The 19,314-nt window shown below is 42.4% G+C and overlaps 1 protein-coding gene across 3 annotated transcripts; it reads left to right on the top strand.

Annotated features, from left to right (window-relative positions):
• The first annotated feature begins 17 nt into the window (after positions 1–17).
• LOC310744534 (inner centromere protein B-like) lies at positions 18–17,938 on the top strand. 3 transcript variants are annotated; one of them, XM_083575966.1, is made up of 19 exons: positions 18–596; positions 821–961; positions 1,537–1,650; positions 2,646–3,367; positions 3,940–3,988; positions 5,259–5,292; positions 6,604–6,721; positions 7,153–7,243; positions 8,284–8,410; positions 8,499–8,633; positions 9,344–9,355; positions 9,653–9,762; positions 10,730–10,850; positions 12,051–12,149; positions 12,896–12,981; positions 13,236–13,317; positions 13,980–14,084; positions 16,602–16,761; positions 17,605–17,938. In XM_083575966.1, the coding sequence occupies exons 1-19, from the start codon at positions 592–594 to the stop codon at positions 17,817–17,819; spliced, it is 2,526 nt and encodes an 841-aa protein (XP_083432092.1). In that variant the 5' UTR covers positions 18–591; the 3' UTR covers positions 17,820–17,938. The 3 variants fall into 3 exon arrangements, with proteins under 3 accessions (XP_083432092.1, XP_083432090.1, XP_083432091.1); XM_083575964.1 differs by lacking the exon at positions 18–596 and having other exon boundaries at positions 658–961; XM_083575965.1 differs by lacking the exons at positions 18–596; positions 9,344–9,355 and having other exon boundaries at positions 658–961.
• Positions 17,939–19,314: the final 1,376 nt, after the last annotated feature.

Below are 19,314 nucleotides of genomic sequence, written 5' to 3'. Positions count from 1 at the left end.
CTGCAGCCAATAGGCGTCGTCTATCCGTATAACCCGCCCTCTCTGCGCGTGAGCCGCGATGTAGCTGCGCGGCAGAAGGGGTGAGAAAGCGCGCGAGGGGGCGGGCGCTCGCTTCGAACGCTGAGGCGGGCGGGGGGCGTTCTGCTGTGTTGTTTTTAAGAATTCAGGCACTTACCGTGCAAGTTTTAGGTGTGCTCCCTGCAGGGTGCAGGGTTTGCAGTTTGCCTCTTTCTGGGCAGCCGACGGAGAACTTAAGTTAAGGGAGAACTTAAGTTTGTTTCCTTGGATTTGCTATTAACTAGCAGGTTTTGAGCATTTTCCTCTAGCTTTGCTCGACTCCTTTATCTTGGTAGGGAGGGAGCGGCTTGCGCTCATCCTCTTTTCCCTTTCTTATATTAGCCTGGAAGCTCTCTCCCCATTCAGCCCCTGGCAAGCAGCAAAGGAGTTAAACAATTTGCAAACGTAATGGCGCTTAATCTAACTCTTCTAAAAGCAAAATCTAATCAGGCTAGTTGAAAAGTAACCGTTCCTAACCGTATTGAAAACCCGGGCAGCGTTGGTTTCCTAGTTTCTCCCTATTACTGATTTTGCATGATGTAATTTGTTTAACATTACATATGTATAAGTTGATGGTTACTCTTCATTTGTCTTGCTGGTGTGTTAGCGTGCTCGCTCAGCTTCAGTTTCCATAGTAGACTCAGACAAGCACGTTTGTAAGAAAATTGGTTGGCTGTCAATATTATCTGCTGCTAGGAGGAAATCACTATGTAATCAAATGCAGAATGCAATGATTAATGTATTTTTCTCCTGTTTTAACCAGTGCCATGGCTGAGGCAGGAGGCCCCACTCATCTTCTAGATGTCTGTAGTCGGAAGTTCACAGAATTCTTGTTCAATGCTGAACATAAATGCTTGGTGTGGTTGCGGGAAATCGAGGACGAAGCCCTGAAGATGTTTGATAGGTGGGCTTAGGCTTTGACCCTTGAATCCCAAGCATCTTATAAAAGGGGAGTATGACTTTTTCCACCAGTGCCATAAGCTCTGCACTATTCTTAAGAGATTTAAAAAATGCAGAGTACCAGTCTGTTGGAAACCAAAGCTGTCTCTCTGGCATGTGGGTTTTGTTTTTGTTTTTGCTTTATTCTGCTCCTGGCGTAAGCTGGGTATTTGCATCAGAAGTTTAGGACTGACTGTTTGAGGGGCTTTTCTGCATGTGGATTCAGTGGCTTTCACTGTGATAAATACATATGAATATATTATTCTTTTACTATCAACTGGCTGGTATTGCAACATGTTCTGGCCTGCTAGAATGGCAGTATAATATTTAAGATTTTATTCTGAAACAGGGACCAGCGTATAGTATTGAATCCAACTAAACTTTGCTGAGGCTAGACTAGACCTATTGGGAGCAATGGATTAGTAATGTCCATTAATTTCAGTGGGTTTCCTCTTGAGTATGCCAAACGTTGAATGCAACTTGCAATCTTTATTTTTGATTTTGGTTCAGTTCAATTATTCAGTAGATTGTTTTTAATAGCAACTTCAGTGCTGAGCCTGAGCTGATGCCCAGAACGCCTTCTCAAAAGAAGTATCGGAAGAAGAAACGATCTTCATGTTTTAAGGATGAATATAAAGAAATAACTAGAAAAAGGTATTGCAGTCAGAGGTCACAGAGATATAATATTTTTAGATGTTCATCTATGTGTATTTAAAAGAGCTATATCAATTCTGTACTTGCCTAGGACTGAATTATAACTTGCTAAAGTGGTTGTCCCCAGGTTTTGCTAATATCATGTTCCTCTCTCTGTTTCAAGATTATACTCATCAGCCAGCACCATACAGTGCTTAAATCAAGCCTTAGTTTTACCCTTTGCTCGGCACCTAATAAGGACAATGACTATTCAATGGAGTAACCTACTGTATTGTTACAAAAGCCCAGTGCCTGCCCCTCTCTCTGCCAAGCAGTGGCAAGAGTGCATGGGGCCACAGGCACACATGCAAGGTCTGTGTCCCTTTGGAGAATGGAAGACACGGCAGACACTGTCATGCTTTAAGAAATAGGGTTTATTTGCCTATTTACACCTTCAGCCTGCATAGAGGGAGTCTAGATTGTACAGCATGGCCCACGGCATTGCAGGCGACCTTTCGTCCCCTTCTCTAAGGTGGATCTCAGCCTTACTTCCTCCTCCTTCTGCCCAGAAGCCCCTGTTTCAAAACTCCCCTTTCCTGGCCCCTCACAGTTACCCTGGCAACCATTGTGACATCTGACACCCCAGGCCAAAGGATCCTTCTGTGGCCCCTCAACACCTTTTTGTAATGCTAGCAAGTCTCCTCTTCTCACAGCCAAGCTGGTTTGCATAAGCCAGCCCAGGAATTCCTTTGCAGCTTGCATTCTCCCTTCATACCACAAATAACCAAAATCCTAGCATTCATTAATTTCTAGGTTTATCCTGTCTATAACACTACAAAGAAAATGGAGGGATTTGGTGTGGTCACAATCAATTCTAGTGGAGAAAAGCTCTGTGGAATGTCTGAAATTTGTATCCCAGTATCTGGTGCCACCCTGTGGCTTAACATAGAATAAACTCTTTTTTTAGATTTTAATTTTTTTTAACAATAAGTTTATTTGCTTGTTTCTCTTTTAAGACTGTCTAGAAGACGAAGCAGTGTAAAGATAGTACCTTCTCAGTGTCTGTCACCATGTGAAGAGAAACTGAAAAAAATTGATGTGGGGATGGCAAGATCCATGTCTGGTTTTGCGGCCTGCTCTGTTGCTAAACCAACTTCAGAAGTGCAGTGTGACAAGTTGACTATGTATCCAGCAGGTGGTGGAGCACTTGGTACTGACTGTAGCCAAAATAGTGAATTATCAGGAAAACTGAATGAGGAGATGAATGGAGACCCTGAAATCATCACTGTGGGTTCTAGTGGCTGTTCAGTTGCTAGGCCTGGGGCTACAGAGGCTGTAGGTGCAGCAAATAGCTCTGCGCTGGTGCTGACAGACACAACTGATCCGGGAAACACAGAAAAAGATGCTGTCAGATCAATGCGTACATCCACTCCAAACACTTCTTTGAATGAAAAAGCAATGTGTGAAATTGAAGACTTTCCTGCCCAAGAACTAGTCACTAATATGGTGCCTGAGGGAGAGTTTTCCCGAGGGTTAAAGAACAACACTGGAACTTCTGCAGACTCTCAGTCAAGCCACCCCCCTCCAAATAGACCTCGCAAGAGCAGGCGGGTGTCACTCGCAGAGAAATACTCACTAGCCAACAAAAGGAAAAGCATGATTCGGAAATCCATCCACAAGAGCGTTGCTCAGAAGAAAGCAGTTTGGGACTCCTCATCTACCTCTAGCCAAGTAAGCTGTAAGTAAAGACAATTCAGTTCACTTCTGGGATGTAAGGCTCTGCAAGCTGTCAATATGTAGCCTTAAGTTTGTGACATATGGGAAAGAAATTGGCATCTCCAATATGCTGCTTATATAGAAAGTGTGGGGTCACTTCCTAATTGGAGGGCCTTCAAAACTTGATATCTAACCCTGGTACACACAGTGTATTTGCCTTCTTTTTTCAGGCTAGGAACTACACTGAAAAGTACACTGGTATTCCTTAATAGTTCACGCTTCACATCTCCCCTTAACTAACACTGATTTAATAAAACCTGTGGCATACTATGCTCTTTGTCATGCACAGTGAAAGTGCTGAAGGAAGACAAGTAGCAAATGGGCTGGTATGTTAATTCTGTCCATGTGTATGTGCATACCCCAGAGAGAATACACACACATACACCATTCACTGTAGCAGAACTTGTTGATATGTTTAAAGTTCTGCCTCTTAGACTGACAGAGTTGCTAATGGGAGGAATAGAAGCAAACCACACATTTACCCTTCAAGCATTTGTTCAACTAATGGTTTTCTTTAACTTTTTTATTCTCCAGGCCACAATTCCATTGATATATTCATAGATGATGAAACCAGCAAACATAGGTGAGCAAGCTTTAGCAAACAGACAGAAATCAAAGCCCTTTGGAAGATTCTACTATAGCTTTAACTTTAAATAATAATAAAAAGTTTTAAAAAACAAATTTCTGACCATTGCCATGATAAAGGTTGCTAAAATGGAAATCACGGAAATATGTTTTTCTTTTGATTGATTTTAAATGTTAACAGTATAGCATACTGATGTGTTAGCACTATATCTCTTTCATTACAAAAAATACCAAACCCAAAATCACCCCTACCTGGAAAATTTTCTTAGTGGCAGTTAAAACAAAACAAACAAACAGGGTCATAAAATGGCACCTATCACAAGTGTTTTGCTAATGTGTGTTGAGCATCAAACACCCTACCCACAGCATCTATGTCATGCCCTCTAGTGTGCATGGATCCTAGTGGAATGTACACTGAAGAAAAATACTCATAATGTGGAAAATGAGTTGCGGTTCTGTCTGTAGTTTACAGTGGAAGAGCAAAGACTGGGAGTAGCCTCAGTCTCAAGACTCTGTTGCACTTTGGTTCTTGACTAAGGTCACAAGTGGCAGAGGGAGCTTTTGGTCCTAATTGACAAGAAAGCCCTAGTTGTCTGGCCTATACTCCTCGCCTTCCCAGATTTATGTGGCGATCTGCTCCTCAGCTCAGGAATCTACTGGTAAAATGTTCCCAGGGTATAAAGAGGTTCATTGCATACATATGTGTTGTGATATATGCTTGAATGGTGCTTATTTAACACTTTGGATGTGTTTCTGGCACACTTGACCAAAGGATTGGTCATTGTTCCCTTGGCAACTATGAGGCTCCTAATAAACGTATAGCTTAAAGTCATTTTACGCCAGGACTGGGGAACCTGTGGGCCTCCTAATGTCATTGCAACATCAATTGCAACCAGCATTGCCCAGTGGTCAGAGATGATGGGAGCCAGAGTCCAGCAACATGTGGAGGTCTACATGCTCTCCATTCCTGTTTTCTACTGTCCACTTTAAGACCAGTGGCTCTGCAAAAAGTCTTTACCTTTCCTTGGAGCCTTATGTTCAGTTTAAACTTCTGAAGTTGCACCCTGAAGGGCATAAAAAAGTAGATTGCTAGACCTGGGGACACAATATGCTGTTCTTTCAGCTTTGTTCTATCAGAAAATTCAACTTCTGTTCAAGTAGCCTGTCAGTTGTTCTTTGGAAGTGCCTTAAGGTTTTAATCTGCTCATTCAGCCATTGTTTTGATCTCTGTTGGGATGGGTAACGCTTTGTCAAATGCCTCTCCTTAGGCCTTTTTTCGCACAGAATGCTGAAACCGGTGAGGTAAGGTATTGATAAGCTATCCACTGGGTTACACCTGGTGAATTGCCTGCTCTTTCCTTGCACCTGCTTTAGTTCAGATCACTTTCCCTCATAATCTTGTACGAATCTGTCGGTTGGATCATAGGACCGGCCAGTTAGTTCTGTCAGAATGGCTAGTGATAGATGCTCCATGTTAAAAGGCATCCAAACGAAACTTGGAGACTTGTGCAAAATGCAGAGGAAAACTAAGTGTTGTATCTGTTGGGTAGAGAAGTAAATTAGGGCCTTAGACATGAGCCTCTTGGAGGTTCCGAGTCTTAACACTTGTGTGTGGTCTTGGGAAGAAGTTTTTATTTGCCACCCCTGTTTTCTGTTTTGGGTGTCAGATTAGACTTGTAAAAGTATCTCATTGCAGGGACATAGTTTCTTGTGTCAAGATAGAACTATCACCCCTTGTGCAACTGAACAGACATTATCCATCTTAACTAATGCAAGTAATTAAGTCTGTACTGCCGGCTGCTACTGTGTTGGGATATTTTTCACCTTTGCCAAAACAAGACACCACCCCTGCTATGTCAGTAGAGCATGAGACTCTGAATCTCAGGGTTTTGGGTTAGAACCCCGTGTTGGGTGAAAGATTCCTGCATTACAGGGGGTTAGACTAGATGACCCTTGTGGTCCCTTTCAACTTTACATATCTCTGACTGTGTCTTTTCTAAGCCAGGTAGGCCCAACCTACATGACCACACTGAAGCCTTTGCCCAGATATTGGAGGAAGGCTTTGTTTAGGAGAGCAATTGAATAAGCAAGCCTTCTCTTCTTAGTCCCCCATGACACCACTGCCTGTAGTGCTAGTCTAAGAAAGTTTTATTTGATCTTCTAATAGTATAAACTGATCCCAAGACTCCTGCTTCTGGTGTTTGAATATTTCCTTGACTTCAGTTGGGTTCCCTCACTGGGTGCTATATAGTTGCTTTCTTGGAAATAGCCTTTTAATATTTCTCTCTCTTTCATCTTTCTACGTAAAAAATGGCATGTGCTTATTTTACTGTTTGTGTGAGTTGCTCTGGTTTCAGTGTTCCATTGCGCCAGAAGCGGCTTAGTCATGCTGGCCACAGGACCTGGAAAAAACTGTCTGCGGACAAATGCCAGCTTCCTTGGCCTGTAAAGCGAGATGAGCACCACAACCCAGAGTCATTCGCGACTGGACTTAACTGTCAGGGGTCCTTTACCTTTTAATAAAAGTTATGCATGTGCTTCATCTAGGATTCAGCTTGCTCAACCTTGTGGAAAGACTGTCACTGTGTGTTAAAACATTGTTTTTTCCTATAGGCTTTGAACACACTACGAAATATGACTTGTGCTCTGGGTGCACCTAGTCTGAATATTTGTTGCACTCTGCAAAGTCCAGTTCCGCTTGAGATGCAGCAAGGGGAATCATTCAGTAAAGGTAAACAGCTTCATGCAATCAAAGCTGCCTGCGCAGCATAGGACTTTGTGAAACAAATGAAAGTAGAAGTTGCCATCAACCCACTATAGCATTGTTTGAATCATTTTCTTTTTATTTTAAAAATCTATTTTTGTTTCTTTAGAATTTTAATTATATGGCTTGTGTTTCCAAGTTTAGAATAAAGGGGAACTGTCATATAAGTTAACCTGCATAAATGCTTAGCATCTTGTCTTTCCAATGGAAAGGATTGAGGCACAAGAGACCTGAATCTTGGCGTACTGTTACTATGCCTAGGTTAGCATTGTCTAGAGTACACGTTGTGCCCATGGTATGATTTCCACCTAACCTTAGCTGCCATCAGTTGAGGGTGGCTTTTGTGATACTGTTTCAGGAAAATATCCTTCATTGAACTAATTGTGCCTTCTCCACAGAAACAGCTGAAACTAAAATTACTGACACCCAGGTCTGTGGAGCTGACTATTCAGCCCAGAACTGTCCCCATGAGCAATTGCAGAATATACGGTATGTTTTCTTTTGGGAGCATAATCTGGTGTGGCCTCTCTTTTTTCCTTTCAGCTTTGATTTAATCCACCTTGGTTTCCAGTCAATACAGTTACCAAAAGTTTGTTTCAGGTAGAAAGAGTTCTCCTGGAAGGTATTATGATGCCTTGTGTTAGGGATTGGTTACACAAGTATATCTGATGAAAGCTTACCTTTGTTCTGGGAGATGAGTTCTTCCAGGATGGGTCCAGCCAGTTAGCCATATTCTTCTCTCTTTTCTTATCCCCCCACTCGATGGGTCACCGTTGGCAGGTGGGTGGACTTAGAAATAGTATGCAGTCCATTATCTTTACTGGTAAAAGCTCCATAATGAACATCTCCTAGTATAACAGATCAGAGGAAATTTGGATAGCTGGGTAAGCTTAACACGTGTTATGTACATTGACACAAAATTGGAAGTGTCATGCAAAATTGGCTATCATGAAACCATGTGGCATAACAGTATACAGTCGTACCTTGAATCCCGAATGCCTTGGTACTCAGATGTTTTGGCTTCCGAACGCCACAAACCCAGAAGTGAGTGTTCCGGTTTGCGAACCGACGGGGCTTCCGCAGCTTCTAATTTGCTGCAGGAGCTTCCTGCAGCCAATCAGAAGCCATGCTTTGGTTTCCGAACGTTTTGGAAGTTGGAACGGATTCCGTTCTACTTCCAAGGACAACTGTATATTCTTGAACATGTTACTATATCAAGGTGTTTATTTACTCTAATCTGAAGAGCCCGAAATTTTGGATTAAAAAATATATAGAAGGTTTTTTGTTTCTTGTGCTTGCTAGGTTTTTGTTTGTTTTTTGTGGTTTCCTCTGTAATCCCTCTCCCCCTCCCTAGTTTTCTTTGAGCTTCACTGGATTGCTTATAGGGCACCTTGACCTCTAAAAGGACATTGAGTAAGAGGCCCAAAACCTTTTGATCCTGCTGAATCGTTGGGAGTCTTCAAATCTCTGACAGCAAGGATAATTTATGTAATTGGGATTGCTATGTATATACTTCATGCTCTTTTCAGGAGCCAGAGTTATAAACAAGCAATGGATGAACTGCCTGCTGGCCATCACACACAGGATGGAGGCGCTTCTCTTCCTAGTCACAAACCCACATCTCCTGCAAACAAGCCCTTATCTGGCCCAGGCAAGGTAAGTAAATGCCAAGGGCAACATAATGGCCCTTTTCTGATGCCACATCACTGGCCAGCCACTAAGAACATCCATACTCTTCCGACAGATCGCACGGCCTTTCAAAAACTTCTTCCAGACAATACAGAAGAGCCAGCTACTCAAATCCCCAGGGTCTGCAGGCCACAATAGTGTCATGAAAAATCTCATCAAACGTGGCACCCCCAGTAAGCCTACCTCCAAGGTAAGTGTCAAGGATGCTGCTCAAGTTAAAAGTCTGCTACACACTGAGCTCCTGGCAGCTGCAGTTACCTTGTGTAGCAGGGCCAAGGGACCTCTGCATGAGACCTTGCAGAACTGCTGCCAGCTGGATTGGGCTTGGTGAACTAACAGTGTGGGCTTATGCATCCTTTTATCACACTGAGAGATGTGAGGTTGGGGCTAGGACTGTCATTTTGTAAGTGGCCTCGTGGGAAATTTCCAGCGCATACCAGCAAGAGAAGTTTCTTCCTCCACTTGTGCATGTGGGTTCGATCGGTCTGCCTTACTCTTGGGGAAACCAATTTGGGAGGTCACCGGTCAGACCAAGCCATCATCTTCTGCCCTTTGTCCTATCTGAAGCATGGCTGAAGTCTCTTCAAAATTAAGCTTGTTGGACTTCCCAGCTTTGGTTTGGTTTAATTTAATTCCCATTCCTGCTGTGGAACTTGGGATCTTTGATAGCTTTAAAGCAGCAAATTGGGATTTGCCTCATCTCTCCTCTGTTATTACTGATAAGGTAAAGAGGTTATTTGCTGGGCCCCAGGGCCATTTTGCATCTTCTCACAAGCCTTTCCTTTACTAAGGCAGAAGGAACTGCTATTGAATCACTCTAATGAACTGGTTAGTTAGCATTTAGACTTGGAAACTAAGTAACTTGTCTTTCCTTTCCTTTTCATATTCATCCTACCAAAGGGAGAGTTTGTTGTAAGTAACTATTTTTCTCATTTTGTGGCCTGGGAATTTTTTTTTTTTAAAAAAGACTTAACTGCCCTAAATGCGCTACCCATTTTAGCTGCATATGGATCTTTTCGGAAGGTTTTGGTGTTTCACGTACCTATGTACTGCTACATGTACTGATCTGGCTTTAACTCGTGGTAGTGAGGTTGGAGAAAACATTGCTTTTGTTGGCTAGTGGGTCAATAATAAATAATAATAGTAAATAATAATAGTAATAAATGGTTGCCACAACCGGAAGTAGGCTAAACTTTCTACACATCATAGGCAAAAGAGCGACAGCGTCTTGAGAGTTTGCGGAAAAAGCAAGAAGCTGAGCAGCAGAGGAAGCAGAAAGTTGAGGAAGAAAAAAAGCGGCGACTAGAAGAGATAAGGCTGTAGGTAGCTGTTCACCCTCAGTCCCGTTTGGATAACTGGGGGCCATTCACCTAGATAAGTCCAGCCTGCAGTCTAAACTAGGCATGGCAGGCCATTTATACAAATTACACCACCTTTCCCAAGCCTGGCATATGATGTCCATCTTGAGGAAGTTCATGTTGCAGCTAAAAGGAAGGAGGCGACTCAGGAGTGCACTCTCAGCGAGGACCTGATTCTTCCTTTGCATCGCCAGCTTGAATGCAAGCTAGGGAAGAATCAGCAGCCTGGTGGCATCAGGTGATGGGCAGGCGGACCATAGGTGGCCTGTGGGGGGAGGTCATGCCAAAGGAAGAGAGAACTCTCTTCAAATATGGCAGGACGTACGGGTGTAAACTCTTCATAGCACTGAAAATATATTTCATCTATATTTATTGGGGTGGGGGAAACTGTCAATCGCCTGAGATCACTATGATGTCACATGAACCATTTTTCCTTGGTGGTACAGCATGCTAACAAAGGAAAATTGAAGTCAAGCAAGGCTTGCTGCGTTTTTGTATTATGTTGGAAACTGCCCAGAGTGGCTGGGGCAATCCAGTCAGATGGGCAGGATATAAGTAAATAATAATAAAAGTAATAGTAATAATAATAATAATAAAATTACCACTGATCAACTGGTTCAAGCCCTGCTTTCTACAAGGCTTGGCAGCACTACCAAGTTCCCCATGGGGAGCTCTGTACTGCAGCCACTTCCAGTGGGCTGATTGGCCATGATAGCAAGCCTTCCTTGCTAATGAACAATTGGGAGTGCGTGTTAAGGTTCCCTGTGGCGCATTACCTGCCTGCCCCATACCTGATACCACATATCAGGTATGGGCCTGGTGGACGTGGTTTGGGGAAGCAGCATTGCTTGCCAAATTGGGGCTTTGTGCCAGGCCTGAGGTTCCCCAGCCTCTACTATAAACACACCTGTTTCTCTACATCTCACAGAAAGCGGGAAGAACGTCTAAGAAAGACCCTGCAAGCTCGAGAACGGGTAGAGCAGATGGGGGAAGAAAAGAGAAGGAGAATGGAGCAGAAGTTATCTCAACATGAAGAAAGGAGCGAGAAGGTGGGAGATGGTCCCATTTTCTTCCTAGCCTTTTAATGACAGTGGTCAGAGCATGTAAGCGGATTCCTATTGGTATGTTGTGTCATCCATTCTGAGAGATGTGGTTTTATGTTTTATTAAATAAACTACCAATCCCAACGTTAATACTTTGTATATATGTAATCCAGGGGTCACTAATGTGGTAGCCTCCAGATGTTGCTGGAAAATAGCTCCCATATCCCTGACTATTGGCCATGCTGACTGAGGCTGATGGGAGTTGTAGTCCAACAATATCCGGAAAGCACCACATTGGCTACTTTTGGTTTGGCCTCTTAACAAGAGCTGAAGAACTTTCGCCCAGATGTTTCTGGACTCTGACTCACATCAGCCCCAGCCTGTGTGACCCAAGGTAACGATGATGGGAGTTGCAGTCCAAGAACATATGGAGGGCACTTGGTTCCTGAGCCTTGCTCCTGGCAATCCTGTGAGGCCAGGGAGGCTGAGAGACTACAGCTAGCTCAAGGTCACCTCATGAGCTGCACCCAGTGGGGATTTGAACCTGGGTCTCTTCAGTTCTGGTCTGGCACTGACTACAGGATCGCACTTGGTACTTGGCACTGAGATCATAAACTCAAATCGGTACTTCACAGGCATGTAGGGTTGACAATTCTTAACTGGAGGATACATTAACAGGGTTTTAAGATTACTTGTAATTTTATTATGAACAGATAATAAGTGATTTAAATATGTTACAAATTTAACAATGGACATGCAGTATCTTGATAAATAATAGAATAATAATAATAATAATAATAATAATAATAATAATAATAATAGAACCAAGGAAGGGATTAGAGGGAAGTCAATTTGTTTTGTTTTTGCATTGTTGTTGTTTATTTTTGTTAGTTTTGGAAAATCAATAAAATGTTATTTTTTAAAAAAGACAATTCTTAACTGGAGGAGATGTCAAATATATTCTTTTAACATTCTGCGGTTCAAAGTAGTTGGGTGTGTGTGTGTGTGTGTGTGTGTCTGTATATGTGTGTGTGTGCGCGCGTACACACACACACACACATATATATATATATATATATATATATATATATATATATATACTGTTCTCCCCCCTCCCCCCTCCCCAGATACTATATGAATTGTTATTCAGTATGGTCTTGAGGTCTGAAATATGAAAACTAAAATACGAAAGGATCTTTCACACAGGTGCGGGAAGAGAAAGTAGCAGAGGAAAAGACCAAGAAGAGAATATCTACTAAGAAAATGGGGGAAGCAGAAGCGCGAAAACAGAAGGTGCTTCAGATGGTGAGCACTGTATTGAATGTCAAGTGAAGGGGTGTACAGAAGAGAATGAAACTGAGGCGGAGGATTAAGCCCTGCATGCTGGAGACTGAAATAGTCAAACTCCTGAGCAATGTCTTATTGTAATCCTGAAAAGTGCATTTGCTGTTGTCTGAAGTATCAAACCCTAGAGGTCTCCTTGGAAAGAGGAAGATGCATTTAAATCTCCGCTGACCTGTTGGTTCCTATTAACAAAGCCAGGCCATAAGGAGTTGTCAGAAGGGGTGAGGAGTGAGCAAAATGTGGAAGGACTCTTGGTGGTGAGAATATGTAGGTTTTTAAAACCTACCCCAATGTCTTTGCATCTAGCTTCCTAGCATTCATGTGGGTAAGAGGTAAGACCATTGCCACACGCCCTCAGATATATTAAATGCAAAATCCTCTAGCTCAGTCATTACCTTCTGTATCTCCTGGGGAGCCATGAAGAAAGCACCCAAGTCCCACTGTGGTTTTCGCTGCACCTGTGGGTGAGAATTGAGAAGTATTGTCTGAACTGCTTGGTTTGTTTCTAAAGCATTCTGCTTGGCTATTTAGTTTTTTAATAAACCTTGTTACAATAAAACCTCTCTTAATACAATTCCTGTTGTGTACATAAGCAGCAGTTAAATATAATGGGGCAGAGTTCTCTTCGTTGCACTACAGGGACTTGGCATTTCCCCGCCTGCACTTCATGTTTGTGGTGGGTGCTGATTCTGTACTCCTTGTTTCAGGAAGAAGGGCACAAAAATCGAGAGTGGAAGACCGTTGGAGAAATTAAGAAAATGCTGGAGCACAATTGCACAAAACAGGGGAAAGGGTGAGGACTTTGCTTCCTCCATTACAAGGTTGGATGACCCTAGGACACTTGATGGAATGGTGTACATGCAATTCTGATGACTTCCCAAAATTGTGTGTAAAAGGGCCAGTTCTAAAACCATATGGCTTTCTTTGGGGTAATATATGCATTTTGTAATTAAGGGAAACTGCTTAAAGCTGCAGTCCTAACACACACTTGCTAGTAATCTAGTCACAAGTAAACATGTTTATGTATGCTCTCCTTTCACTTTTTAGACACCATGGACAGCATGATAAAGAGAAATTGGTGAGACCCCAGGAGCTAGCAGTAGTTACAGAAGAGGAAGAAAATCTGAAGGTACGCCAAGGAATTGGAAAGCCAGGATTTGAAGTGGGGGTGTGCATAAAGCCCCACTTGCCAGCAGCTATGTAAACAAAGCCCTCTAATTTTAGCAGATGCATTTTCAAAATGCAGGACATCAACTTGACCCTTGTACTGCTGATGGGAACTGCTTGAATTGAGTATTTGCTTGTCTGACACCATTTAAATTCTGTAAAGTGTTGGGTTAATCTTGTGCAGCTATGTTCCCACCATACTGAACCAGATTGTAAGTTTGTGCACATTTTTTGCACGATATGCTCTACAAGAGAACTGAGTTTACACTTATATTTGTTCTTCAGGGAATGGGATGGGTGTCTGGGGAGTCACCCAGGGGAAAGGTAACAATCATAATTATGCTTCACTGATGATGGGGGAGCAGGTGGGAAGAGTTAATGGACATTAGTGGAGCATCTTAATGGATTTTTCTGAAAAGAAACTTGTTTTTCGAAGACCCTCTGCATCTTTACAAAAAATAGCTGCTATTGCCTTCTATTGAAGAGGCTACCCTACTAAATTTCAATGCAATTTAAATTTCAATGCAATTTAAACCCTACTAAATTTCAATGCAACTGGGTGAAGTGGATGGAATCAAAGACCATTGTAGAATGGTCAGCTAATAAATCTGATCTTGCCAATAGGATGAACAGAATTCTACCCGCCTAGATGAGCTGCAGCAAGAAAAGAAAGCTGTGCAGGTGGACACAGTTCCTGCTGCTAATAAATGGTTGAATATAACTGCCCAGGTAAGCGATAGATCGTTGAGGCCTGTGGTCAGATACCTGGACTTTGAATTGGAAAGTGACTTGGATGTCCATTAGTATCTCACAAACTTGTGACACCTTTTCAGTAACTGAAATTAAAAGCAGTCCTCCGTTTTATGCTCGGAGATATATTCACTCTGCCTATGCCCTGAGCAGTGGGCAGACGCAGTCCGAAATTGCCTTCTGTTGCCCCTCCCTTCCCTTTGCCTCTTAAGTAAGCACTTGGGGATGGGGCAGTGTCTGTTTCTGCAGTTCCCCTCACTTGTTGGCTATAGAGCAAGCAGTTGTCCTGCAGTGTATCCTTGTTGTGTAGTGTACCTCAAAGCATCAGTAGGGCCTACACTGTGATTAAAGCAGATCAAGAACAGCCAGGTGGTATACTGCTGAATGTTAAATGCCTCCAACTTGGGGACCTTTTATTTCTCTTCTCCCCTCACCCTACCAACACCTTCTAGCACAGCAGCTTAGCTGTCACTGGCATAGGGTTTTGTGACCCAGATGCTGCATTAAGCATTTCCTGAGGCTGTACACTTCCTTCCTCTTTGAAGGAGACAAGGCATCGAAAATAACACTCTTTTGAATACATATTGGAAGAAACCTACAGCTGTTTATGCTGCAATAGGCGGACATGAATTCTAAAGGTGCTGCAGTTCTGACAAATGAGCACAAGGGGGCATGAGAATATGAAGAACTAAGCTGTTTCATTGCTGTTATCAAAGAAGACTGGGAATATTTGTTAAAGGCAGCCTTCCATGGCTGTTGTCAGTCCTTTTTTCTGGGGGGACGCATACCCCTAAATATTTTGTGAATCTTTGTACTTTTGTCCATTTACTGTACTTATTTTTCCCAATTTGAACTATAAAATGGTGATTTTCTTGAGTCAAAATGAGAGAACCCATAAACATTTTTTAAGGAAAAAAAGTACTGGCTGTAGCACCACCATAGGAAGGACTTAGAAGCAGTGCTTCCTAATACTGAGGGGGTTACTTTGGAGCAATGGTGTCTCGCACCCTACACACACACTTACCAGTATGCTATTCCATTTAGCCTGGCAGCAACCTGAATGAGGGAGGTGAAGCTTCATAATCCCCCCATGTTGCCTTGTGAGTATCTGGTGTGCAGCTCCAATAACTCACAAAAGCGCAGGAGAAGGATTGATTACTAGAAGCCAGCAAAAATGCAGTTCAGCATTGTTCTGGTTAGACCTGGAGTTATTTTCTTTCAGCCAGTTAAGGAGGAAGCTGTGAGTGCTATATATAGTAATGCCCTTGTGTGTCTATGAAGTCCTAGACTTCATGGTGTTTCAAAGTGTCAGCATGTTGGAACAAGCTCAGTTCCGATGTATAATGTAACTGGCTGCTTTTGCATTATGTATATTCGTGTATTCATTCTTGAAGTAGCCATTCCCTGGTGGCATATTCTGATACACAAACTGGAACTACCAATCTCAGGCCTTAATTTTTAGGAACTTACATAGCTGGTGCCTTTTAGTACTGTGGTGCAGTCACCAGCATCTCCCTAGCTATTTATCTTTTGGTGTGTACCACCAATGGCTCAGGCCCGCAATATCTGAAGGACTGCCTCTTCCATTATAAACCAACCTGGCCTCTGCAATCATCATCTGAGGCCCAGTGTGGTGTAGTGGTTAAGAGCAGTGGACTTGTAATCTGGTGAACCGGGTTCACGTCTCCGCTCCTCCACATGCAGCTGCTGGGTGACCTTGGGCCAGTCACACTTCTCTGAAGTCTCTCAGCCCCACTCACCTCACAGAGTGTTTGTTGTAGGGGAGGAAGGGAAAGGAGATTGTTAGCCGCTTTGAGACTCCTTCGGGTAGTGATAAAGCAGGATAGCAAATCCCAAACTACTCTTCTCTTCTCTTTTTCGTGTGCCTCCTCTGCAAGAGGTCTGGAGGGTGGCAACACAAGAACAGGCCTTTTCTGTAGTGGCTCCCTGCTTTTGGAATGCTTCCCCCAGGGAAGCTCACCTGGCACTGTCATTATATATCTTTAGGTTCCAGACAAAAATGTTTCTCTTCAACCAGGTCTTGGGCTGATTAATATTCTATGGCCTTTTAAATGTATTTGGGATGAGTGTTTTTGTTTTGCTTTGCTTTGTTTCTAACTATTTATTTGTGATTGTATTCTGTTTTTTTATCTTGTGAACCACCCTGAGATCTTTGGATGAAGGGCAGTATATAAATTTAATAAACAATAATAATATACACACATTACAGAAAATAAAATAAAAAACTTCAAGCTCATTAGAGCATCCATCTTCCATATTAAATATTCTAGGTATGGTAATCATAAGCTTTCCATAGTGATTAATGATCCCAGAGGACATATCCACAGTGTCATTTGAGATGGTTGCATAATAAGAAACTTTGAAAGGCACAGGTCGAAACATTGGAACTGGAAGATGTATAGCCAAAGAGCCCTGTTGGCAAATTGCTGCACCTGTAACATTAAACAATCCATTCAGGTCTCGTCTTTATTACAGAAATCTCCTGCTGGCCGCTCTAGTCAAATGAGCCCCCAAGGTCTGAAAGGTACCAAGTCCCTCAAAGTCAACCACAATGACTATGGAATGGACTTGAATAGCGATGACTCCACGGATGACGAAAGCGAGCCCAGGAAACCCATCCCTGCATGGGCCACTGGTAAGAGTGAGTTTTCAGTGGCCGCAAAATGGTATCACTGAAATTACAGGGTTCTTGCTTCAGATTCTGACGGTCCTCTCGGTTTTTGCTGGATCTGTCCTAATACATAAATACATAAACAAATCTCTCAGAGCTCAGTTCTGCTACAAGACCCTGATGGTAACACAAGAGCCTTTTCCACAACCTTACGGAGAGAGCAAAGTCAATGTAGGCTTCATTGCTCTCTATGAGATGCTCTTTCTGGATGGTGGATGGTTGGTCGAAGGACCCTGATTGAGATCCAAGGAAGGGAAGATCTCCTGGGGTGAGAGACTGGGAGAAGAAAGGCAAACCCCCAGGTGAGAGCTGGGAGGGTCCCCCGCTTTCTGTGAGTGGCAAGGGTTAAGAACTACCTTTGAGAGAAGACTCTGCACTTTCTTCTTTCTTCCTCTGTTTTTTTTTTATTTAGTTTCTTGTATTGTGAAAAAGCTTTAATAAAATCTTACGGGGGGGGGGGGATTCATCGTGTAGCCAACTTGCCCAGTTTGAAATATAATTTCTGTTCTACAGGCCTGCCTCTATTTGGTCATCTGACAAACTTGCTTTTTAATTCCTTTGGGTTTTTTTGAATCAAAATGATAAGTCTGCTTGTGTGGTGGAGACTATTGGATAATTACAGTGAGGTATTCCGTATGTAGGCCGAGCCATACCTAGATCCGTTGAGTGCTGCAGCTGAATTGAGCTGCTGGCTAGAGTCCACTCATAGATTGGGTTTCACATTTTTTTCCCTACGTAGAAGTGCTTCAAGTGGAGATGTGTTGCTACTTGAAGGATTACTCACAGAATAACTGCTTGTTTCCTCAGGTCTTCAGCTTAATGAAGCTGTTACATACCAATACTACAACCCTCCAGACATCAACAAGTTCTTTGGAGTAATCTTAAGTCCTAAACTAGAAGCTATCTTCTACAAAAGTAAGCCGAGGTATTTCAAGCGCACAAGTTCAGCTGTTTGGCAGTCTCCACCTCTTCCAGGTACCAAAGCAGCATTGCGTGCCTCTAACAGTATGAAGAAGCACTGAAGCTGTGTAGAACCACTTATGGCGCTCAGCTGTTTTTTGTCTGTCATGTCTATGTATAATGCATCTGTAAGGTATTTTATTGTTTTATATCTTGTGCAATAAAGGTTTAAATGCTGAAACTGTCAAGAATGTTTTTTTAAAAAAACCAAATAACCAGGGCAATTTTGCTTTGCTTATTTTGGATATAATAATAATAATAATAATAATAATAATAATAATAATAATAATAATAAAAAATTTATTATTTGTACCCCACCCATCTGGCTGGGTTTCCCCAGCCACTCTGGGCGGCTTCCACAAAGACCAAAAATACACAAAGATGTCACACATTAAAAACTTCCCTGAACAGGGCTGCCTTAAGATGTCTTCTGAATGTCAGGTAGTTGTTTATCTCTTTGACATCTGATGGGAGGGCGTTCCACAGGGCGGGCACCACTACCAAGAAGGCCCTCTGCGTGGTTCCCTGTAGGTGCAGGTGTTTACCGAATCTTCCAACTAAGATGAAGAAAGAGGTTGTAGTAGACTTCAATACTGCTAGGTTTATCTCTTCCCATTGTGCCTTCAGGTCCTAATAGACTGTTTATAACTGTTTCTTACTTCACACCAGCACAAATGGTTCTTCGAAGCTAATGGTGAGAGAGAAAGAGGGCAGTTGAAAAAACAAACTGACAGTAGTTGGAATAACTGAACAAGTAAACAAATGGGCAAGAATGATGTGAACTAAATTCTTGCTCAGTATGAACCAAAGGGATCACTGCCAGACTAAACTATATTAATACTTTATGGGACTTCCTCTTCCTTTCTAAAAAAAAAAGTGGGTTTGGTCTTATGTAACTACTACCATCCTTTAGTTTTAGCACACAGTTCCCAAATGTTATCCTCTCAAATTTTCGGTAGTTTGGGGACAAGCCTTTTTTACCTGCCCAGATCAGAATGCAGATTCACTTCTTCAGAAAATTAGATTTCAGTGTGACATAAAAAGGTTACATGCATTTGCAGTCAAGTAAATAAAAGACAGATATTTTGATGACTTTCCTAGAAAGGCAGTAAAACCAAGGGATGTTACAGCTCACACGGTTATTTCTGAAATTTTGAGGAGGATGAAATCTGTCATCTTGACAAAGGCAGTACATAAACTCACTTTTCATGGCTCCATCTAATGGGAGTATTGCAGTGACCTTGGCTTTATTTACATGAAGGTAGCTAGCTTTAGGGTTTTAAAGTGATAATTGCAACAAATGTGTTTTTTCTTATTTGAAACTGCCTCTGGGGACTGCTGTATTAAAGGACAAGAAGTAATGCCCTTGTCTTGGTAGCAAAGATTATCCGACATGAGGATGCCAAGGCCGTTTCCTTGGAAGAGACAAGCCCAGAGCTGTCCTAGCAGGCGTGTTCGGTTTCAATGTCCAAAACAGCAATTAGGCACAGAAGGTAGCTAAACATGATTTGTGTTGCTAGGCAAACCTTGATGAAAAGTTGTGAATCCAGACTAATA

This window comes from Podarcis filfolensis (genome assembly GCF_964270895.1).
Source record: "Podarcis filfolensis genome assembly, chromosome: 1".
Taxonomy (NCBI): Eukaryota; Metazoa; Chordata; class Lepidosauria; order Squamata; family Lacertidae; genus Podarcis; species Podarcis filfolensis.
Note: the sequence above shows the minus strand (reverse complement) of the source record. Positions and strands in the feature narration are given on the sequence as shown.

Excerpts from the sequence above, each read along its gene's own strand:
- LOC310744534 (XM_083575964.1), top strand. The coding sequence starts at position 795 with ATGTATTTTTCTCCTGTTTTAACCAGTGCCATGGCTGAGGCAGGAGGC. Across the intron at positions 9,763-10,729 it reads CGACTAGAAGAGATAAGGCT|AAAGCGGGAAGAACGTCTAA; the intron begins GTAGGTAGCTGT and ends TACATCTCACAG. Across the intron at positions 14,085-16,601 it reads GGTTGAATATAACTGCCCAG|AAATCTCCTGCTGGCCGCTC; the intron begins GTAAGCGATAGA and ends TCTTTATTACAG.